General features: G+C 58.2%; 2 protein-coding genes across 7 annotated transcripts in view; one reads left to right on the forward strand and one right to left on the reverse strand.

Annotated features, from left to right (window-relative positions):
- Positions 1-2,109: 2,109 nt before the first annotated feature.
- CD320 (CD320 molecule) lies at positions 2,110-6,037 on the forward strand. Its single transcript, XM_017645254.3, has 5 exons — positions 2,110-2,312; positions 4,557-4,670; positions 4,956-5,189; positions 5,390-5,530; positions 5,640-6,037. The coding sequence occupies exons 1-5, from the start codon at positions 2,198-2,200 to the stop codon at positions 5,774-5,776; spliced, it is 741 nt and encodes a 246-aa protein (XP_017500743.2). The 5' UTR covers positions 2,110-2,197; the 3' UTR covers positions 5,777-6,037.
- A 9,996-nt stretch (positions 6,038-16,033) lies between these two features.
- CERS4 (ceramide synthase 4) overlaps positions 16,034-23,417 on the reverse strand; it is a 30,581-nt gene continuing 23,197 nt past the window's right edge. For 2 of the 6 annotated variants that reach the window (XM_073220575.1, XM_037018037.2), the window contains exons 2-12: positions 21,376-21,549; positions 20,594-20,711; positions 19,484-19,601; positions 19,128-19,246; positions 18,974-19,031; positions 18,686-18,736; positions 18,249-18,341; positions 18,003-18,131; positions 17,617-17,723; positions 16,577-16,733; positions 16,034-16,491 (exon numbers count right to left, since the gene is read on the reverse strand). In XM_073220575.1, the coding sequence (XP_073076676.1) occupies positions 16,336-16,491; positions 16,577-16,733; positions 17,617-17,723; positions 18,003-18,131; positions 18,249-18,341; positions 18,686-18,736; positions 18,974-19,031; positions 19,128-19,246; positions 19,484-19,601; positions 20,594-20,711; positions 21,376-21,463 (1,194 nt within the window). In that variant the 5' untranslated portion in view covers positions 21,464-21,549 and the 3' untranslated portion in view covers positions 16,034-16,335. Of the gene's footprint in view, positions 16,492-16,576; positions 16,852-17,616; positions 17,724-18,002; positions 18,132-18,248; positions 18,342-18,685; positions 18,737-18,973; positions 19,032-19,127; positions 19,247-19,483; positions 19,602-20,593; positions 20,712-21,375; positions 21,550-23,417 lie in introns of those variants that run through there. The other 4 variants (XM_017645255.3, XM_073220577.1, XM_073220576.1 and 1 more) reach the window with 3 other exon arrangements.

The raw sequence follows: 23,417 nt of genomic DNA on the forward strand, positions 1-23,417 counted from the left end.
TTCCGTTTTTACCCCTGGAGCAACATCCAGCTGCTTGGACTTGGGGTGAAGCTGGTGCTGAGTCTCTTCTTCTGTCAGTGCTCCAGGAGCGGGGCAGGGCTAGTGGTTCTCAAGAGTGCAGGGTGACACGCTGTCACGGGCCCAGACGTGTCACCTTCCTTCCATCCCTCAGGGTGGCGGGGTGGGCCCCAGGGCCTCTGGGTGTTCGGGGACACTGGCTGAAGGACAGCGAGGCCGAGCACGACTGCTCCCTTAGGTCTCTCGTGAGCTCCCCCGCCACTGCCGCCCCACCTGACATCGACTGGCCTGCAGCTCAAGGCGGACGGCAGAGGACAGTGGGCAGCTGCCAGGGCAGGCCTGCCTAGAGCGGGTGAGGAGAGCTCCCCCTGAGCCACACCCTTTCAGCGATGCCTGGGGGACTAGAAGGTCATCCAGGAATGGAGGGCTGGCCCTGTGGAGGGAGGGGCAGGAGAGCAAACGCTGAAAAGGGCGAGGCTCGGGTCTGGGCACGGGAGCAGTGGGGACCTACGCAGTGGGGAGTATCGTGGTTGCCCTGTGGAGGAACCCCGCAGCCCATGAGTAGGGGAAGATGAGCTGTGCGCCAGGGGAGTGTTGAGACTGCCCTGCCCCCTGGAAGGGTAGAGTAAGGCAGGAAAGGTCACAGTACCAGGCCTGAGGTATAAGTGCCCTAGAGGGCTATCCACACGCTAAAGCTCATCAGAGAAAGCCCGGTGGGCTGAAGACCCTGGGAAGGCTTCCTGGAGAAGGTGGGATTCTGCCTGGAGCAAAGGATGAATCCGTTTCAGAAAGATTGGGAGGAGGAGGAAGGTGGGGCAGGGTGTGCAGAGGCCACAGGGAGGGCAACCAGGCAAGATGTACCTTTGAAAGTCACTGAATAGTTAGTTTTATGACCCAGAGTTGACATTTGGCAAGGGGGTGGGCTAACATCCCCCGAGCTCCTGTGTGCCCAGTGCTGAACTGAACACATTCTACCCATGATCTCAGCCCCACCTTGGAGCAATCCTTTGATGACTGCACACAACTGCTACAAATTCATGGCTTCTTCAGCCCTTATCCCTTGTCCCCAGGCGCCTCCCTCACCAAGGTGCGGCTTCACAGGCAGTGGCAGTCCCCTTTGCCACCCTTTCCATCTGCCTCTGCCCCTGTACACCTTTGCCTCTTGCACGGTTCCCCTGGGGATCTGGGAGATTTTGAAAAAACAAAACCCCCAAAGTAGCTATAACCTCCAACATTTTCAAATAGTGAAGCATGCCAGTCAGTTTGCAAGCAGAGCCCCTTCTGGGACAATCTGGACGCTTCAGTGTTGCTTCAGGAGGAACCTGGGAGGGCTGGGACACCGGCTTGCCTGGAGTCTGCTGGCAGTCAGATGCACTGCTTCCGAAGGCAGAGCTGAGGATAAATACTTTCTAGAAGAAAATAACAGCAAGCCGACTGGAAAGAAAGCTTGCCAAAGTTTGTATTTCATGCGCCTACTGGGTGCGCCTGAGAAGGGAAAACCGAAGATCTGCCTTCACATACCTCGTTTCCGAAGTGGAGACTAAAGCCCACCTCCCTCTGTGGGCCGGGAGGGGGCGGGAGCGCATCCGGGGGCGAGGGGCAGGGCCGGAGGGAAGCCTGGAACTGGAGAGGTCTTTGGTTTATCCACCAAATAGTTAAGAGCCTGCCACGCGAGGACACGTGTCCTGGACACGCTCCCTGTCCTGGAGCTGCAGTTCTGGGAGGAAGGCGGGTAATCGGGCATTAAAGCAAATTAATTAAAACTTGGAACCAGTCGGGTGCCGGCAAGTAGCGGGAGGAGGGGCGGTTGGGGGGAGCCTGTCTGAGGGGCGTGGCTGCCGTATTAAATAGCATGGCTGGGCAGTTCATTTGCTGCAGGATACCTGTGGAACGTTAAGTATTGTAAGTTGACATCGACAAATTCAGTTCATCCCCAGAAGTTTCTAACTTCAAGTGGCCCCCACACCTTTCAATATGCTTTGTCCTTGAGAATAAGACCTGCAAACTTGGGGATCCTCCGTATTCGAGCATTTACGGTAACCCTAGCCGCGGGCGCCGCGGATTCGCCAGGCTGGGGCCCCGGCCCCGCCCCGCCCCGTGTGCGCCGGCGCGGGGAGCAGAGCGAGTGGCCCGCGGCGTGTGGCCCGTGCCTCGGCGGGGACGCGCGACCAGCCGCTGGATGGCGCCGGACGGAGCGCGGTGCACGGCGGTCCTGGGATTGGCGCTGCGGCTGCTGCTCGGCTTCGGGATGGTCGCGGAGGCCGCCCCGACCCGGTCCTTGGCACACACCCCCGGTGAGTTAGCTCTGCGCAGCCCGCGCGCCGGCCCCCTGGCAGCCCATCCCCGCCCGGGCGCCGGCAGCGCCTCTCCATTGGTTGCACCGCGCGTCCGTCCCGGACACTCCCCCGGCACTTCTCCCCGGACTCAGCCGCGAGCCCGGCCTGGTGCGAGCCGCGTCCAGCGCGGGACCCTTGGTCTGGGTGGCTCTGCCTGCCTTTGGGCCCTGCTCCGTACCTCCTCACACCCCACACTCGCTTTGCTCGGTCGGGCCCCGTTGTCACCTCCCGGACACCTTTCTGCCCAGCGTAGGCGGGAAGGGTAGGTGCAGGCTCTGGCCGGCTGACCTTTAGCCGTGCGGGGCCGAACACCTGGTGCCTCCAGTAGCAGCTGCATCTTGCAAACCTTCGCGCCCGAGTTGGAGGCCATGTGGCTGAGTGTCCTCAGCGACGATCGCCAGCCCTCCCAATCTACACCTTCTCTCGCGGGCCCTTCGTGTGACCCCGGTTCCTCCGACACGTTTGCCCTGCCCTGAGTGATCTTGGTGGCCCTCCATGAGGTTCCCAGAGGCAGCTGGGCGGGTTAGAGTGCCCTGCCTGTGCGCACAGGTGCCCTGACTTTCAGCTGTGAGCTCAGGTTGACATCCTTAACCCGTTCCTCCGTGCGTTCCCTTCTCACCTAGCTCCCCGCCTCCCCATAAAACCCCTGCCTTTCCAGGAGCAAGGTTCCTGGTTCCTTCAAGGGGGCAGGACTTGCATTAACCAAGCACCAAACTCTTTACTCAGCAGCCTCCCCTCCCGAGGGCACTTAGGTGGGGACACTGAGGCCGGGAGGGGAAGTCACTGTTCGCTGCAACTCCTGTCCACTCCCCAGCCCTGTGAGGCCAGGTCTCCTCCGCTCTGCTGATTACTTTAAAGGGACACACACTTAGTAAACCAAGGAGGGAGTTCAGAGGTTGTCAGCCTTCAGATAGGCCTGGGAGGAAGCCACCCTTAGAGGGCAGGGAAGGAAGTCGGCTCCAGGTGGTCTACAGCTCTTCCTGGCTCCATGGATGTAGCTGGGCTTGGAGACTTTCAGAGGCTCTGGCTTTGGGGAGTAGGGGGTTGGGAGGCTCAGATCCCTGCGACTAAAGGTGGAAGGGGCGAGAAGAGGCCAGGACTGAATGGAGTGGGGTCAGGCGGGGGCCCAGCCAGGTGTTTGCCCCGCTGCACTCAGGATGCAGCCCTGAGGGTGCCGCCCCTTTCCTCCGTCCATCAGACCCCCGCCTACTTGCCCAGGTCCCAGCCCTGTGTGCCCCTCCGGGTCTGCGTGAGGCTGGAGGCTCTCTGCCCAGCCTTGTCCGTGAAGGCTCAGATCTTATCTGGACTTAGCCTAGACTCCCCTGTGATTTGTGTCCACTTATTGTCTGGCACCACCCTGGCCCTGCAGTCACAAGGTCACAGCTCTGGCCTGTTGGAGGACCATTGTTCTAAGTGGATGGCAGACCTTCAGGGCAGGAAATAAGCTGAGATCTGAGGGCCAAGGAGGAAACCACCAGGTGCTCAGCGGTGGGAGGCCAAGGCCGGAAAGTGGAGAAGAGCTAGGCCTCTAGGGGAAGCAGTGTGGAGGCCAGGAAAAACAGAGACGGAGGTGAGGTCCGGGAAGGGTTCATGGCCGGGCCAGGCCTTCCGGGCCACGCAGAGGGGGTAGGGTTTGGTTGTGAGAGGCTGGGGGTCAAGGGCAGGTTTTGAGCACAGAGGACCCAAGGGTGGGGGGACCCAATGATGTGACTGACTGGTCTCCAGTGCCTGGATGGAGATGGGTGGGGGCCTGGTGAGCAGGTGGCTCATTTAGGATGGGGGAAGAGGCCAGGTGTGGGAGGAATGCAGGAGGTGAATGGACGAGGCTGGGGGATGAAGCGGGTCCTCTCCCCAGGGCCACCCCTGCTGCCCTGACTGTGGGCCCTAATCCAGGACAGGTTCAGAGATGGTCCCTGTCCCGGTGTGTCTAACCATGGATCCTGGGGAGGCCATCTGGAGCCTTGTAAAGACCTCGAGCTCAGCGAGACCTGGGTTCGAATCCTGCGTCCGCTGATACCTCTGCAGCCGCGGCGTTTCCTTCTGTATATGGGGTCACAGTAGGGCTCAAAAGGGTAGCCACCAGTGTAGGTCAGCGCCCTGGGACCCAGCCTGTCTCCTGGTGGCGGCAGCCAGTGGCCACTCTGCTCCTGGACAAGAGTCCAGACTCAGGCCTGCGTGGCCTCACTTGTGTGCATCCTGCAGGCTCGTGCCCGCCCTCCCACTTCCAGTGCCGCACCCCTGGCTTCTGCGTGCCCCTGGCCTGGCGCTGTGACGGCGACCCGGACTGCCCCGAACACAGCGAGGAGGAGGAGTGTGGTGAGTGGCCTCCGGAGGAGTCTGAGGGTGCATGGGGGACGGGGTGGGTGTTAGGCTTGAGAAGAGGGTGGTCTCCAGGGAGGCGGAGTTAGTGGAAACTTGGGAAGAGGGGTTACAGGGAGGCAACTCCTTGGAAGGTGGCGCCCACATGCAGGGGGCTGGAGCCTTCAGGGTGGGCGGGCTTTATGGGGTCAGCTGTCCTTGGGAGGTGGGGCTTCATGGGGGGTGGGGAGTACCCTGGCCTTCCTGGTAGGCGATTGGGACCTGACTGATCCTGTACCGCAGGGACGGAACTGTGTGCTCAGGATGGGCTGTGCCCGCCACCCACTGGCAGCCCCTGCTCTTGTGACAGCATGGATGACTGCCCCGATGGCATCGACAAGAGCCTTTACAACTGCAGCAGTCGGCCCTGCCCGGCCGGAGAGCTCCGTTGCCCGCTGGGCACTGACTGCATCCCACACACGTGGTTCTGCGACGGCCACCCCGACTGCCCCTCCTCCAGCGACGAGCTGGGCTGTGGTGTGTGCCGTGGGACCTTGGCGTGCCTGTGGGGTGGGGGGCAGGGATGCCTCACATCTCCTGGTGTGTGACCAGGCGCATCCCTGTGAGGGCAGTCTGGGTCGGACGAGGGGCCCCACGAGGTCCCCCTGGGCATCCTTTCTCCCTCCATGCCCGGGGACCCGCTCCCCCAACTGCTGAACGCCTGGGCATTATCACAGGAACTGACACTGTCCAAGAAGAAAATGCCACGTCCATGGGGACCCCTGTGACCCTGGAGAACATCACCTATGCCACAGCCACCTCCCCCAAGGACCAGGACTCAGGGAACCCAAGTGCCCGTGCAGTGATGGCAGCTGCCGGTAAGCCAGGCAGGGAGCCAGGGCCGGGGAGGGCCGGGCTGCAGAGCCCCCTCCCGCACATGCTGGGCGGGCGTGGGGGCCCCCACTGACTCCTGCGTGTGCCCCACAGTGATGCTGAGTGCAGGCCTGGTTGCCGCCGCCCTGTTTGTGCTGTCCCGGCTCTGTGCTCAGGGGCGCCTGTACCCGCTGAGGCTGCTGATGAAGCGGTCCGTGCTGCTGTCAGCGAGGAGGACCTCGCTGCTCTGAGGATGAGGTGCCGCCACCATGTCCTGGGGCCCTGAGTGTGGCCGCTGTGAGGACTAGCCCGTGGACGTGGGTTCCTCCAGCCACGCAGCCGCTCGGACCTGAGCTCCTGCAGATGCAGCCCTGGCGGGCAGGGGCCTGGCCCCTACCCCTGGATACGAGGAGCCGGCGTGGGGAACAGGCCACAGCCAGGAGCGGCCGAGGCCACTTCGACACTCCTGCTGCCCCATCCGCGGGTGGAGATTAAAGCTGCTTCCCATCCTCTGCCTGCCTCTGGGCCTCTGCCTTCCTCTGCCCGGGCAAACCGTCCTCCGAGGTACAGCACCCAGCCAGAGATGGGGCAGCTCGGGCACATAGCCCTGGCTCCCTGGGACCCAGAGCTGGGCCTGGCAGCGTTAGTCTGCACTCCCCGCAGCCCTGGGCAGTGCCCCCTGCGTGCTGGGGGTGGGTTCCATCCCTGCGCGTCCTGGGGCGGTTCTTCGCTCTGCCCTGTTTTAAGATACAGGTTTCCTGTTCCTCAGGTGCGGTGAGGCCGCCCGTCCGTCCGAGGAGGACTGCCAGGCAAAGACAGTTTCTCACAGATCAGGAGGAGGGGGCACAGCGCGCCCCGGGGGGCGGCGCGGCATGGGGAGGCACCCGGCTCTGCCAGGAGGCAGGGAGCGAGGGCACACGTGGGAGGAGCCTGTACTGTGGTCTGCGTGGGAAGGTGGGGCCAGGCGGGGTAGGCGGGCTTCGGATTGGCTAGTGCGAGTGATTTCAGCGCGCGCTGTCCATGTGGGGCTCTGCGCTAGGAAGGCCTGGGACACTCCCCTGGGTCCGCGCTCCTCATGGGAGGCCCCCACTGACGTGGTCCCCACTGGAGCCGAAGTCGGGGCTGCACCGGCCCTCGTGGTTCTTACTAGGATCAGAGGGCGCACTGGCAAGAAACCATCAGGGCGCTTTGAGGAAAGAGGTACAGGCCCGGCGGGTCCGATGCTTTTCTTGTTTTGAGGTTCTTCTCCTTTGTGCTACAGCTAGGCCCGGCGCCGGAAGCAAGGGGCGGCGTGCACCTGGGGCTCTGACTGCCTTTATTAGGGACTGAGCGTGGGGTGCCCTGGGTGGGAATTAGGGCGCAGGCAGAAATGCAGCCCAAAGGTCAGCTATCTAGGTCGCCTGGGGCTTTCTGAGGGACCCTCGCCAGGCGGCATGGCCTAATTCCTCACCCGGCTCCTCCGCTGGTAGGAGTCGTGTCACACAGCTGGCAGTGTTTATTCAAGACGAATGTCCCCATCAAAGGGAACACCTGGGCCTCTACTGCGCTGTCCCTGGTTGTCTGGCCCAGGGCACAAGGGCAAGTATTCCCGGCTCCGAGGTGGGCTCTGGAGTTGATTTGCGTATGAAAGGCAGACTCCTCTGGTGAGTGGCTTGCAGTCTCCAGCCACCGTGAACCCCTGAGGGACAGTCCCTCCGGTCAGCCAGCAGGCCCCAGATGCCCCAGCGTCAAGAAGACAATGTATTTGATACACACCAGAATGGGGTGTGCAGGCCCCCGTGGTCTCCTGCTTGAAGGGGAATAACTTCCCTGACACCCCCCACCCCCTTGAAGGAGGTGGACCAGGTGTCTGCCACCAGCTGGGCCTATGCAGCCTTGTGCTGGCGGACACCCAGGGCCCCACTTGGGCTCTTGGGGCTCCAAGGCCTGGCAGGCAGGGAGCCGGCCCCTACTGGTGAGACACTAGGTGGGAAAAGAGTGAAGAATGGGTGTGCCAGGAGGCCTCCCTGGGGGTGGTGAAGGTCAGCTTCGGGACCCCACCTGCCGTGGGGAAGGTAGTTGAGGCAGGTGTTTTAGAGGCTGGGTCTAGAGCATGTGGGCAGCTGAGATCCAGTTGAGGCTTGGAATGTGGGCGCAGCCAGGACGGTGGAGCAGGTGCCCTGCCCCCTGGGGTGGGAGGCCTTCCCTGGGCACCTGGTGCAGGTCTCCGAATGCTTCCTGTCAGCAGGAAAGCGTTAGACCAGAGAATAGGATTTTCTTGTTCGGAGGTTTTTCTCCTTGGTGCTCAGGCATGGTCAGCCTCAGGAAGTCGGGCACAGGTGTCAAACACCACCGAAGCACAGGCCTGGGAACTGGGGCTCCCTGGTGTCACGGGGCTTCTCAGTTACCAGGGGAGCCAAGCGCCCCTGCCCAGGTCTCCAGACAACCCTCAGGCTGGTCGGTGGCCCATCTGTTCCGCATGGATGGTGGCTGCTGCCCTGTGAGGGCTGAGCTGGCTGGACATCAGGGTGCTGTGTCACACCAGGGCTTCGGAACAGCTGCGCCTCTCCCTTTTCCTGCGGCCTTCCCACATGGCCACCTCAGCAGGATGTCCCTGTTCCTTGCATGGCGACCAGGGCCCCCCAGGTGCATCGCCGAAGCCGTACAGCCCAGGACAGCCCACACCAGGCCCGTGCATCCTGTGCGTTTTGCGGAGTCCCCAGGCAGCCCAGGTGTGTGCGAGGGGTGGAGGTGGGGCCGGTTCTTGGGCAGGAACCAGGGACAGGCTGAGAGGGGGACTCCCGGTCCACCCTGGCCAGTGGGCAGGTGGCGTTCCTCACTCAGGCGACTTTTGTCATGGGCCCGCCAGGCAGTCACAGGTACAAATACCCATCATGTGAACCTGTGGCAGTTCTCTGTCCCCTCAGGCAGGGGACTCTGCCACCCACTGTCCATCTTGTCCCCGGCGGCAAGCCCAGGGAGTCACTTCTGGGAATGTTCCAGGAGGACATATGTTAAAAGGGAGGGATGTTGGGGGAGCCCAGAGGGAGGGGGACATGCATGGGGTGGTCCCAGTGCCTGGTGAAACTGGGGGCTGGGGGAGGGGGCTGGAGGGGACGGGGTGGCGCGGGGGCAGCAAGGCGAAGGCCAGGAAGGGGACAGAGGGGTGTGTGCACGTCTACCTTGTACACTTCTTGCTGTCCCTCCTTTTTATTGAAGAAAAACTCACAGAACGTGAAGTTAACCTTTAGCTACTTTAAGCAAGTGACTCACGCATGCCGGTTACATAGGCAGTGCTGTGGGACCTCCATCCCCGTTAGCTCCGGAATATTTCCATCCTCCCAGAGGGAAACCCGTCCTGTGAGCGGGCGCTCCCTGCCCCCTGTTCCCCAGCCTGACAGCCACGAACCCGCTTCCGTCTTTGTGGCTTTGCTGGGCATTTCGGATGAACGGAGTCCTGCCCTAGGAGGCCTCTGGGGTCTTCGTTCTTCCACTGAGCATCAGAATTTCAATGTTCCTCCTTAGAAGTTGCCTTGAGCTCCTTTGTATCCCCTGTTCCCCAATTACCTGGGTAACCACTGATTGTCTTCTGACCCTGTAGACCCATTACCCTTCTAGAATCGTAGCGTGTAACCTTTTGTATCTGGGTTTTTACTCGACACAATTATTTTGAAGATAGACACCTACTGCTGCACACCCTTGGAGTTCACTGGCTCTACTGCTGAGCTGTATTCCACCGTGTGGCTACCCCGCGCTTCACCTGTCCGTGGTATTTGGGTAGTTCCCAGCTCGAGGGTTATTACAAATCTGCTATGCACGTTTATGTATAAAGCTGTTCACAGGCCTTAATTTCTTTTGCATAAATGCCCGGGAAGAGAATGGTTGCATCATGTGCTAGGTATGTATTTAATTTTAAATTGCCAAAATGTTTTCCAAATGAGGTGTATCGTTACGTGGCCTCCCCCAGCAATGTATTTATTCTTAAAAAAATTTTTTTTAAATTCCAGAATAGTTGACATACAACAGTATATTAGTCTCAGGTGTGCAACACAATAATTCAGCAATTACTGTGCTGAGCATTCTATACTGTGTAAGTGTGATGACCACGTGGCACCCTACAAAGCTCCTACAACACTACTAACTCTTCCCCAAGGTGCACCTTGTATCCACTGGACGTCCGTACCTGCTTATCCCCTGCGCCTGTTTTGCCCCAGGAGATTTACCACAGTTAGTAACAGCTGCGTGCAGGTACAGTGCGTTCCACATAACATCAGGACACCTAGGTCAAACCTTAGAAGTTCTTCATGTATTGGAAACATGTCTGCTGCACACGAATGGTCGAATGGTCGAACGGTCGCAGCCACACCATGGTGACAGCCAAAGCGTGGAAGTAACCGGAAGGCCATGAACGGTTGGCTGGATCAACGAAACGTGGCGTTTTTCTCACACGCCCCAGTGTGGAGCCTTGAAAACATCCTGCCACAAAAGCAGCAGAAGTCAGAGTTGCCTGATTCGCTCATAGGAAATGTCCAGAGGGGGTGAATGTGCAGAGAGAGCAGATTAGGGGTTGCCAGGGGTGAGGTCTGCGGGGATAGGATAAGGGGTGAAGGCTGAAGGGGTACGGTTTCTCTTCGTGGCGATGAAATACTCTGTAATTGACCTTGGTGATGGTCGCCTGTACCTGGGAATACACTAAAAATCATAGAATCACATATTTTCAGGGGGGTGTGAATTCCATGGGGATGGGCTAAATTGTGCCCCCTCCAAATTCCCATGCCACAGCCCTAACCCCCATGACCTTAAAATGTAACTGTTTAGAGACAGGGTTTGGAGAGAGGTGATTAAGTTAAAATGAAGCCATTTGGGTGGGCCCAGCTCTAACCTGATTGCCGGGGATGCACACACAAAACACACCCCGTTTGTGAGACCCCGGGAGGAGGATACACCTAGAAGCTGGCATTCTTCAAGCTCAGGAGAGAGGCTCCCACAGGCACCAGCCTCACCAAGGACACCGTGATCTCGGACCTCCAGCCTCCAGAACCATGAGCCAATGTAATTCTGTTATTTAGCCCACCAAGGCAGGGAATTTTATTATGGCAGCCCTCGCAGAGTAAAGCATGCGTTGCATCTCAAAAGCTGTTTTTAAAAAAGGTTTGTTGACTGGCGCCATGTGTTAGGCATTCTTCTAGGTGCTCAGATTGCAGCTGTAAACAAGATTGGCCAAACAAGGTGGGGGGATCAGAGGCATGCAGAGGCGGAGCGCAATGGATGGTGGCCATGGCGGTGCAGGCCACAGGCTGGGCTGGGTTCTGGAAAGCCAGACCTGGAAGGAGACACGGACTTAATATCGTGTGGGTCCTTGGCGACAATGGTCCAGACAGTTGCATGTGGGGGTGACTCTGCTTTGGGGGCAAAGGCTGGAGGGAGAGGGACATTCAGAGAAATGCATGTCTTCCTTTTGGAGGGAAGATGCCCACTAGAATGGCTATAATACTGAAAAATACTTTGGCGAGGATGTGGAGAACATTTCTTATCCACCACTGGTGGGAACGTACGACAGTGCAGCCACTGTGGAAAACAATTCAGTGCTTCCTCAAGTTAGGCATAGAATTACCCTATGACATGGCCATTCCATGCCTACGGCGTGCCTCAGAAGAACTAAGGTATTTGAACGAATACTTGTACATGAATATGGTCATGGCAGCGTGATTCACAAACGCCAAAAGACGGGGGCAACCCAGGCATCCGCCAATGGGGGAATGGATACATAAGTGGTGGTCTGTCCGTATGCAGGAATATTATGTGGTCATAAACAGGACACCCTGACACCTGCTACAATGCAGATGAGCCTTGACATTGTGCTCAGTGAGAGAAGCCAGACACTAAGGGTGCATGGCGCGTGATTCCATTTTATGAAATATCCGCAGAGACAAAGCAGGCCCCTGGTTGTCGGGCTGGGGGAGGGGGAATGAGAAGCAGCTGCTTAGCGAGTAAAGGGTTTTATTTTGGGATGATGAAAACATTTTTTAATGACTCTTTTAAGATCACTTGTAGGTTCACAGCAACAAGAAAAGGAAAGTAGAGAGTTCCCATACACCTCCTACCCACATTATCAACATCCCCCCCACCCCCTGGAGGGGTCCTTCTGTTGCGCTTGATGAACCTATACAGACATCATCACCCCAAGCCCATGGAAGACATGAGGGCTCATCATTGACAGTGTACATTCTGTGAGTCTGGACAAATGAGTGGCATAGATCGCTCATAATGACATCATATACAGTATTTCCACTGCCCTAAAAATTCGCTGGGCTCCACCTATTCCCCACTCCCTCCCCAAGCCCCGGGTAGCCACTGTGCCCATAGTCTTGCCTTCCCCAGGGTGTCCCACAGTTGGGACCCTACAGCAGGTAGACTTCTCAGAGTGGCTTCTCTCACTCAGTAATAGGCTTTTAAGGGCCCTCGTCTTCTCAGGGCTTGAGAGCTCATTTCCTTTTTGCACCAAGTAAAATCCCACCGTCTGGATGTCCCACCGTTTATCCATTCACCTACTGAAGGACATCCGGGTTGCTTGCAAGTTTTGGCATTTGTGAATAAAGCTGCTGGAAACATCTGTGTGCAGGTTTTTGTGTGGACATAGCTTTCAATTCCTTGGTGTAAATACGCCAGGGTGCAATTGCTGCATCCTATGGTAAGAGTATGTTTAGCTTTGTAAGACATGGCCGAACTCCCTTCCAAAACGGCTGGACAGTTTGCGTTCCCCCCAGCGATGAACAGAGTCCCTGCTGCTCCCCATCCGTGCCCGCATTCGGTGGTGTCGGTGTCTGGCTTGGGGCCATTCCCATAGGTGTGTGATGGTCTCTCGTTGCTTCCGTTTGTATTTCCCGGATGATAACTGATGGGCAGCATCTTATCATACATGTATATGCAACGCCATCGAAGGTTACTTCTAAATAGTTCATTTTATGTTACGTGGACTTCACCTCAACGATAAAACCCAACCAAAAACCCAGATGGCAAATGAATCAGCATCTTTGCGTGCTGGTGGGAATAATCCAGTACAGGGAGAAAGGTGGGGCAGGAGCTGGGGGAGCGGTTTGCCTGCATTCACGGCAAGGGGTTTCCTCACCGCAGCAGGTAGGGAGGCTGGGCTGGCAGGTCGGCAGGTCGGGGGCGGTGGTGGCCGTGGAAGTGTTTCCGCCGGCTCCTGTTTTCTCGCTGATGCCCTCCGTTCTGCCAGGATGATTGGTAAACGGGAATGGAGGTATGTTTGAGGAAATGTGGCTCCCAGACTCCGGGGAATTTTCAGCCCCTTGAAAATGCAGAGAGCCACCAGTAGGTGGCGCTCTCCCTGCAACCTGATTCCCACCCAGCCCTGGGTTTCCGCCACCTGCTTGCTTGGCAGCGTTCCCAGCGTGTATCCATTTGCTCGCCTTCCACCAAGTGACCTTCACCTACGTGGTTTTTTAATTGCAAAATATACATAACATGAAATTTACCGTTTTGACCATGTCTAAGTGCGCAGCTCAGGGCATGAATCACTTTCACACGTCGTGCCGCCGTCTTCACCTCCCCCATCGGCAGAACTTTCCATCTCCCCAAACTGAAGCTATGCCCCCACGAAACACTCACTCCCCACCCCTCCCTTTCTTTCTCTGTGGATGTGGGTCCTCTAGGGACCTCCTGGGAGTGGGATCAGACGGGATCTGCCCTTTGTGTCCGGCTTACTTTACTTAGTGTAATGTCCTCAGTTTATTTACATCAAAGCATGTCACAATTTCCTTCCTTTTTAAGACTGAATAACAATCCGTTATGTTTTCCCACGTTTAAAAAACTTCACTCCAGTGATTTGCATGTTCAAATCCTGCAGGCCCCTTTCCTGCCCTTGTTCTCACTGAAATTTGGGATAAGATTCACTCTAAAAAAATACCTCCACCCATTAAACAATTATTCTCTATTCCTTCCTTCCTCCAGGACCCTGGCAGCTATCAATCTGCCTTCTATTTTTATAGGTTTAGCTATTCTAGATATTTCATATAAAAGGAGCCATGAAGTGTGTTTCTGCATCCTGTAATGTTTTTCAGGTTCACCTATGTTTGTAGTGTGTATCCATTATTTCCTTTTTCTGGCTAAATAGGATTCCTTTATATGGATAGACTGTGGTTTATTTACCCAGTCTCCCATTGCTGGACATTTAGGTTGTTTCCATCTTTTGGTTATTGCAAACAACGCTGCTATGAACATTCAATTCTTTGGGGTCTGTACCTAGGAATGGAACTGCTGGGTTGTATGGTTATTCTAGGTTTGGTTTTCTGAGGAATTGCCAAACCATGTCCTATACTGATCAGCCATTTCTACAAGCCCACCAGCAATGTACACTGGTTGTTAAAATTTTTCCACATCCTCACCAACACTGGGTTATATTTTTTTCCTGTACCCATCCTTATGGATGTGAAGTAGGATCTTAAGGTTTTGATTTACATTTTCCTAGGCCTAATGATGCTAAACATCCTTTCATGTGCTTTCCTGGCTATTTGTTACCTTCTTTGGAAACGTCTGTTCAAGTCCATTGCTGATCTATTACTTTGTGGTTGAGTTACAAGAGCTCTTTACATTTCTGGATACTAGACCCTTTTTGGGTATATGATCTGCAAATATTTTCTCCCATTCTGTAGGTGGTCTCATTGTGTGCCCCCTTTAAATTGTACTATTAATATGAATATTAATAGTATTAATATGAATATGCGTATCTGTCACAGCACCTCACAACTTCAAATGCTAGAATAGTGACCGTAATTTATTCTGACTACAATCTCATTGCTTTGCCTCCCAAATTAGAGGTAACATCACTCTTCTGAATTCTGTTTTTTAGAGAAAATACTTCTACTAGATGTATTGCTCAGGCATGAACGTCTGTCATTTTGTTTTGAGTTGCTTCTGAACTTTAAAGGATGGTCAGTGATTTTACACGATGCCGAGTGGTTTACCGAAATGACTGTACCAACGTACGCTTTCCCCCGGGAATACTTATTGAGCGAGATTCTTATTGAGCCTTATCTTCTCCAACACTTGCTTTGTCCCGTTTCATTTTTGCTAATCGAATGGGTCTCAAACGGTGTCTCAGTCTTGCTCTGCATTTCCCTGAGGATGGAGATCGTGTCTCTGTATGTTAATGAGCATCTTCTCTTCTGCAAATGTCCGATGTGTCTTTTGCTCCTATTTTAGGTCAGTTGTCCTTTTCCTACTGATTGTAGGCATGCTCGGAATATCTAGATTTGTCTTTAGGGGTAAAAAGGAGAAGTATTTGTATTTGTAGTTATTACCAGATTGACCTTTGGGGCGGGAGGGGCAGCATAAGAGGCCCACATTCCCTGCAAGTCTCACCAACAGAGTCGCGATGCTCTGTCCTTCCGCCAGGAAAGCAGGTGAGGACTGGTATTTCCACGTGGCCCGCCTTTGCACTTTGCTTGTGTGGGGCCAGATGGAGCATCCTTTCACCTGCTTCAAGGCCATCTGCGTCTTTCCTGTGGACCCGCATCCATGCCACGCCTCCCTTGAGTCGGCTTCTCTCTTCCTAAATTCTTTTCTCTTTCTCCCTTGGTCTCTCTCTCCTCTGCCCTCTTTTCATTTCCTGCCATCGCCGTCTCTCCCCAGGCCCTTTCTGCTCCCTCCTCCAGCCTCGTGCCCCTGCTGCCTGCACGCCGTCTGTTTCTCTGGCACCCATGCCATCACCCCTTGTGGAAACGGACAGACGGTGGCCCCGCCCCAACCCACCCCCTTCCTGACGCCGGTCTTCCCGCTGTTCCGGCTCCTCCTCCGTCTCTGCTTCCAGCCATTCCTCTTCTGACCTGCCCCTCTCAGCCCCGTTTTCTTCCTCCGCCGGGTGTCTTCCATCTGGGACGCACTGCCTCTTCCCTGCATCTCACCCTGTCCTCTGCCACCTACTGCTTTTGTCTATGACTCGCTTCCTCCTTGGTGACTCCCTGAAGGGTCTGCTGTGGGGCCTGGTGGCTGGGATTTCTGGGGCAGGGGACACAGGCCCCTCAGCCTGTCCCAAAGGGACGGGGTACCTCCCTGCAGGGCCCCCTGAGAGCCAGTGGTTGCGCCCAGGCAGACCCTTGGGGAGCCTGCAGGGATGCACCCCCCAGTCCCCACCTCCACTCCGGGGAGGCCCTAGGGACCACGAGGGAGTGCTTCTGCCAGCCTTGAGCAGGGGCTGTGGGACACCTGCCGGGCCTCGGACCCGTGTGACCCTTGGCAAAGGGCTGAGCCTCCTGAGTCATGGGCTGGCTCTGTGTGGCTGGCTGGACGCTCTTCCAGGGTTGAAGGGGGCGGCTTGGCTGGGAGTTGGGTGGTGGTGGTGGGGGGTCTCCATGAGCTGCTTGCTGTCTGGGCCCCTGGGAGAGGGCCTGTGTCTCAGGGTGACAGTGTGGGTCCCACCAGTGGGGCAAGTAGAATCGCAGGCTCTCTCGGAGCTTCCCGGAGTGCACAAGGTGCTATCTCAGGGACACAGGCTCCCAGGCAGAGAATCTGGCTCCGTTCAAGTTTTATTGGACCCCTTTTAACCTGGGGCTCTTCACAGTCCCCAGGTTGCAGCCTGGAGGGTGGCTCTGGCAGGTCACAGCGTCCAGCTGCCACCCCCACCCCCCAGCTCTGTCCGGTTGCCCAAGGGAAGGAGCGGGGGTGGGGCAGAAGGAAGGGGCTGCAGACAGATCATTAGCCCGGCCCCAGGCCCCCGGCCTCGGGTGGGGCCCTCCCTGTCTCTGCAGAGCTGGCCTAAGGGCCGCCCCTGGGCACATGGGGCGGCCCCTCACGGCCAGTCCGGGGCAGGCTACGTGGCCCGCGTGTGCCCGTTGGCTAGCCGCCCGACCGCCCGGCTCCGAGGCCCGTCGACGGCGGCAGCCCCGTTCTTCAGCTGAGGCCCCTCCGGGGCAGCCTCCCTGTCGCTCGGGTCTGACTCCTCCATGTCACTGCGAATGTCCTTTACCTGCGTACAGGGAGGGGGCGTGAGGCTCAGGGCGGGCTGGGCTGGGGCTGCAGGAGGGGCGCCTGTGAGCCATCTGGGCCCTCACCTGGCCTTTTATGGCGAAGTTGCAGATCATGCGAAGGACGAGGTAGGACCAGAAGACGTGCAGCAGCTGCAGCGTTGCCAAGAGTGCGTTGAAGAAGTAGTAGCCAAAGAAGGGGCCTGACTCAGCGATGGACTCGAAGAACGTGGTGTACAGGATCCTGTGGCAGGCGGGAGAGGGGGGCCTCGCCGGCTGCTGCAGCCCAGTCCCAGAATCTCTAGCCTGTATGACCATCCCTGCTGCAGAACCTTCTATGGCTCCCCAGTGCCCCCTTGTACCTGGTTTATTCAAGTAGTAGAATGCACAAGCTTACTAAATGTCCCAGTGTGGTCCTTTCACACCTTTCCTTCTTCTCAGAACCCCTCCCCACCCAGCTCCCTCACGCAGATCTGCTGCAGGGTCACTGGTGACTGGCCCTGCTCGGGCAGCAGGCACCCACACCCCCATCTCCCTGTGTCATGGCTGCTCCTTCTCCATCTCCTTTGCAAGTTCCTGCTGACCCTCCAAACACCAGGGGGGGGTGCCCAGGACTGGGCCCCAGGTGACACCATCCAGTCCTGTGGCTCCAGCAACTCTGAGCTCATTCCCATCTTCTGACCCTGGTGTCACCTTCCGCCCCGAGTTCACTCACTCCCCTCACCTGTCCCGGTCCAGCTCCGTCCCTGACCACCTGGAACCTCAGAGTGGTCTCTGCCCTGCCCCCAGCTCCAGTTCGGCCTCTCACCAACTGTTCTCCCCGCAGCCACCAGAGAGGGCCGGTGAGCACCCAAGTCAGGTGAATCCACAGCCATTCAGACTCCCACCTCCCTCTGGGTCAGAGCCCAGTCCTCCACAGGGCCCACGAGGTCCTACACCAGGGTGCTGCCCCAGGGCCTTTGCATATGCTGTGACCTGTGCTGGGGACACCCTTCCTTGCCTCCTCCTGGAAGCCTCCCAGCCAACAACCCCCAGTGCCCTGGGTGGCAGGGTAATGTTGTGAGTCAGGTCGGGATTTCAGGCAGGCCCTTCCACCCACCCCGACTCCCACGGCAGGGCTGACTCACTGGGTGGGGAAGAGCACGAGGCGAGTGTACAAGAACACCAAGGAGAAGATGACAAAGAGAGCGTCGCATATATGTCGCCGGTGCGTGTAATTGAACATCTTACAGGCCTGGGGAGGGAGGCAGAGAGAAATGGACTCTTGGTGGCAGGTAGCATGCAGGAAGGGTCCCATTTCAAGGGAAGGCCCCATGAGGCCGGGCCCCGTAAGTGGGGCAGAAACTTATCTCCAGGAACGGCCTAGAAAGGCAGAAAAGTCTGACTACGAGAAGCTTCATCTCCTTGGGAGCCAGGGGGCGGGGCCTCACCTCGCGGGAAGCGGAGGGGGCGGGGCCTCCCTCCCGGGAAGCGGAGGGGCAGGGCTGCTGGGAGGTGCCAGGGGCCAGCGCACCTCCAGCAGGTAGTCGGAGGAGTCGTGCAGCAGCAGAACCAGCGAGCCGATGCGCAGCAGGTTTGAGCAGTAGGAGAAGGTGATCAGGGTGATGGCCACGAAGTGGTGCACCAACTGCTCCCTGAAGTCCTGCGGGAGAAGCCGGCTCACAGCTCAGACCCGGCTGGGGCCCCGGCTGGCGTCCGGACCCCGTGGACTCCACGCCGCCTGCTCTGGGGCCCCAGCAGGACCCCAGCGTGGCCTCACCTTGCGCTTGATATCGAAGGGCAGTGTCATCAGCAGTGAGATGTAGAAACTCAACTCCAGGAGATAGTAGCAGTACAGGGCCGGCTTCAGGGGCTGCGGCGGGTGGGGAAAGGTTAGCTGTGGGCGGGGGAGGCTCCTCCGGGGCAGGGGAGTGGCTCGGGGCCCTTACTGATTGCCCCAAACCAGGACCTCTGAATCCCCCTGAGTGAAGGAGGCATGAGCTCCCCATCCCTGCAGGTAATCAAGGGCAGTGGTTTTGCAGCAGCTCCTGCTCCGGGTTCCCCAACTCCCGGCCCCTCCGCATCCCGCAGGGCAGGCAGAACTGGAGACGGGCTCGGAATGATGGCAAGTCGCCTGGGTCTGGCTGTCCCGCCTGTGGCCACGGGACCCCCGACCAGCCAACCCTCCCCCCAGCCTCCGGGCCCCCTGCCACTCACCTGCTTTGGGTAACTGTCCCAGCACAGTGCCGGCGTCCACAGCCATGACTCCTGCGGGGACACGGGAGTCTGAGGCTGCCGGAAGAGGGGAGCCCAGCCCCCACCCCAGGCCGGGGGCCTCTGGGGCAGCGCTCAGTCCGGCCAGTGGCTCTGGCGCACATCTGTCTTCCCTGGGCGTCCAGCCCTCTCCTCTCCCGTGTTTTCCCCTCCGCCCTCAACCCTCCACCTGCTGGACCCAGGCCGGTGCGCAGTGGGGGCCCGCAGAGTAGGTGGGACAGGGACACTCACGTGGTACAGCAGAGAGAGGCCGCAGAGGAAGGAGCACAGATAGAAGGCGAACCTCCAACTAGAGAAGGGGCGGGGCCCCGTGAGCGGCTGGCGAACAGGCAGACCCCCGCCGCCCGCCCCCAGACACCCGCTCCCGGCCCCACCCTGGGCTCACCTGGCCTCACAGAACTTCTTGGTCAGGCAGGGCCGGTCCAGGTTCCGGCGTCTCCGGAACCAGCGCTGTGTCTGCCGCAGCGTGAGGCCGCACTGGGCGGCTAGGAGGGCCATCTGGGGCTGGGGAGGGTCACGGGCGCCGGGGTCAGCGAGGTGGCTTCCTGCTCCGTCTCAGGACAGGACGGACCCCGGGCCCCCTCCCCCTGCAGCCCCATGCCTCACCTGCGGGGTTGCCTGCCTACGGATGGGGGTGGCGGGGTTCACGACCCCAGAGCAGGCCTTATGAGACCCCAGCTCAGCTCACGGGAGGGCCAAGCAGGCTGATGGGGGTGCGGGAGGGGCGCAGGGGGCTCTCACCTCCTCGGGTCTCCACCCTTCCTGGAGGAAGTGCTTCTCCAGGGTGGCGTTGGGCCTCACGGGCCTCCTGGCCTGACTCCGCACACCCAGCCACCGGCTGAGGGGCCGGCCCACAAACCTGGGTGCAGGGAGACACGGCCTGTCAGCCCCGGTGGGGAACCCGAGGCTCGCGGGCCAGCTCACATCCTGGGACCCTGACAGGCCAAACCTCAGACTGGCAGTTGGCCCGGTCTCCGGGGTGGGGTGTGAAGGTCAACTTGTGGGATACCCAGATACCTTCACTCAATCCGCTCACTGCCGGGGTGCTGGCCTGCCCCTCCGCGGGGGTGGGGCTCTCCATCAGGCCTCCCTCCTCCCAGCGTCCCCCATCCAGGGCTGCCGCATGGAGCCCAGCCCCAGGTCGGTGTCCATACTGCCCACTAGGGGGCCCCCAAGGCCAGGGTCAGGACTGGATTTCAGAGTTACGGTCCCAACGCCACCCTTAATTGGGGAAACTGAGGTTCAAGAGCTGATGGGGGTTGGGGAGCAGGGCACTGTTTACCAGGAGCTTTCGATCTACCACGCATGGGTCCAAGCCCACGTAATGTACTGGCTCACCTGACCCTATTATCACCATCCCCACTGCCCTGACAGGTAAACTAAGGCTCAGAGAGGTCAGAGATATACCCAAGGTGGCACGGCGAGTGAGTGGCAACCCAGAATTCAAACCCAGGATTCACTTTCCTTTAACAAAGGAAAAGCTCCGCCCACCCCCACTGGCCCTCTGAAGGGAATGCCTTTGGGACGTGGTGGCACCCCATCTCAGAGGAGGCCATCAGTTAAATAAATATGCCTGGTACTGAACCTGGGCACCGTCCCAGCCACCTGCAGGGAAAGAGCCTCACCCTTCAAGGCCTGGCGGAACTGGGCTTCCTGGAATCCCTCAGGCAAAGCCTCAGTCCCTGCTGACCTACCAGCTGTGTGACCTCAGGCAGGTCTCTTAACCTCTCTGTGCTTCCCTTTCCACTTCTGTAAAATGGGGATAATAACGGTACTGCACTGAGGGTTAAGACACATGAACTGCCGAGTACAACAGCTGGCAAGACTAGGCACTCAAACGGTGTTAAACACCTCAATGGGCACTGCCAGGTTCCTGGTATCCAGCCTGTGTCCGGGGGGAGCTCAGACAGCAGGAAGCTCCTCGTGGCTGGGGAAGAGACAAAGCCAAACGCAGAAATCTCCCAGGTCCCTGTGGTCAGGGTGGGACAGAGGGAGAGACCCTAAGTTGGGGCTGGAGGGGGTCAAGGGGCTTCGAGAGGGGTAGGGCAGGTCATGGGGGAGGGCGGGTGGGGGTCTGGCCAGAAAGGTAACTGGAACCACAGTGTCGGTCAACAGGGGCAAAGGCAAGACAGAGAGGGTATCCCAGGTGAGATGCCCAAGCCCAGAGACAGGCAGAGAGGGAAAGGGGAGGAAACCCAGTTCTGAGCAGTGGCCGGGTCTCAGGAGACAGGACAGGAAGTCCCCAGGGTCTGGCCGCCAGGAGGCGGCATGAGGCTGGAGTCCATGAGGCTGGAGTCCATGCCAGTTACTTTGATGGAGGGGGGACGGAGTGGGGACGGTGTCAGAGGGAGCCAGGAGTGGGGATGGGGAGGAGGGATGGGGTGGCATTTGTTCGCTCAGTGCCTGGCCCCCACAGACCTGTCCTTGGTCAGCAGAGCAGGCATATGCCCCCAGGGCCCACTGAAGGCACTGTTCTCACAGACCAGCCATCAGAGACGTACAAGCAGGGGTGGCGGCAGCTGGGGGCAGGATGGGGCCCGGAAAAGCACTTCGGCTCGTGCCAGACTCCATCCAGAGACAAAGGAGGACAAAGCCGTGCACACATCCACGTGCATGGCCCGGCACATACTCACCTCTCGAAGGTGAAGCGCACGGCCACCAGGGCCAGTGCCAGGGGCAGGGCCGCCAGCATATCCCGGGGGTGGGCGTACACCAGGCCATGCTGGTCCTCCAGGTCAGCCCACGAGCTGTTGGGTGGCAGCCAGAACCTGTCCTGCCAGAACCACTCGCTGATGCTGGACCACATCCTGGGGACACATTGCAGTCAGGGCAGAGCTCAGCCCACAGCGTGGGTGCAGAAGGGGACCCCTACCCCACCCTTGACCCCAAGCGCCTACAGCCTCCAGTTCTTTATAGCCTGTCAGGGACAGACTTAGCCTGTGTGTCCTCAGACAAATGACCTGACCTCTCTGAACCCCAATTTCATCTGTGAAAGGGATAGCCACCTCTCAGCCCAGGCTGGTAAGGCTCACCAACTGCTCTGCCCAGTCCCCGCTGCCCCTTAACAACACAGCACCTGGCAACGGTTATTACTTTGCACTTCACAGAAGCAAACACGATGGCCAGAAGTCAAGGGGTGGCTGACTGGGGTCTTCAACACCAGTTCTCAAATGTCTGGGAAGGTTTCCTGCCATTGCCGGAAGGTACAGCCCAAAGACAAAGAACCTATGGAAATCTGCAATTCCCTCACTGGCCCTTCCGCAGACTCGCTTTGAGGTGTGGATGTCGGCTCACTCGCTATCCCAGAGCCTGTCAAAAGAACCTACCAGGTGACTGAGCAACTGGCAAGGTGAGCTTTCTTTCCACCAGCCAACTTGGAGAGCTTAAACAGCATCCCCCTTTCCCAAGATCTTAAGCAAGTGGCCCAGACCCCCACACTAGACCCCACTTGGAATGTTTGTTCAGCCATTCACCCACCTATCCATTGCCCACTCACCTGTCATATCTGTCTCATCTACTCATCTGTCATCCATCCGTCTGTCCACCCACCCACCCACCCACCCATCTATCCATCCATCCACCCATCCATCCATCCACCCATCCACCCATGGGCCTACCTGTCCATTCATCTACTCATCCACATTTTCTCCATCTTATATATGCCAGCCTGGGGCTGGGTGTTGGGCACCCAGCAAAGAACCAGTAGACACATTCCTGTCCCCATGGACCTTACAGCCCAGCAGAGAAGGCAGCCAATTCACAAGTAAACAGATTCATAAATAAATGAGGTAACAGTGATGCAGCGCGATTGAAAATAAACAGGACGGTGTGATGTTAAATGAGGTGACCTGGGAGGGTCTCTCTAAGGAGATACCATCTGAGCTCAGACCTGAACACGAGGAGGGTTTATGCAGAAGCGCATAGTGGTGGTGGGGAGAGGCTTTCCAGAGAAATAAGCAGCAGATGCAAAGGCCCTGGGGCAGGACCGTGCCTGGCGTGTGGGAGGAGCTGCGAGGAGCACAGTCCGTGAGGAGAGGGACAGAGGAAGGAGCGGAGGGCAGGGAGGGGACGGGGCAGTCATAAAAGAGGCTGTAACTCAGGAACAGCCACACGGAAGAGGTGGTGCATGGGGGCCAGCAGTGGGGCAGGGGCTGGGGCTTCCTTGCCCTGCGGGCGCTCACCAACCCGGAAGCTCTCCGAACCCCCACCCTTTTGGGTTCCTATGGAAGCCTCAGTTCTCAGGAGGCTTGATTAAATAACTGCCCCCTGGTGATCACTTCCACCTCCAGCCCTTCTCCCCTCCCCAGAGGTCAAGGAATGGGGGGGGTGGGGGGGGACTGAAGCTCCAGCCCTCTAATCACAAGGTCCGGTCGGGGCCCCCAGCCCCCAGCCTCAGGCTACACAGACGCTTTCCTAAGTCACTTCACTGAAGTAACAAAAGACACCTTTATTGTTTTCAGCACAGAAAATTCCAACAGGTTTAGGAGCTCAGTGCCAGGAATGGGGACAAAGACCAAATATACATTTCTCGTTTTAGACCACAATATCACAAGTCAGAGAACAGAGGAAAATTCTCCGAGTCTGGGGAAACTGGGTCAACAGGCTTTCCGGGCGGAGTCGGCCTCCGTGTTGATCAAGACAAACGTCTGGGGACCTGCTTGTCTTTTTTTGGGGG

This window comes from Manis javanica, chromosome 13 (genome assembly GCF_040802235.1).
Source record: "Manis javanica isolate MJ-LG chromosome 13, MJ_LKY, whole genome shotgun sequence".
Classification (NCBI taxonomy): Eukaryota; Metazoa; Chordata; class Mammalia; order Pholidota; family Manidae; genus Manis; species Manis javanica.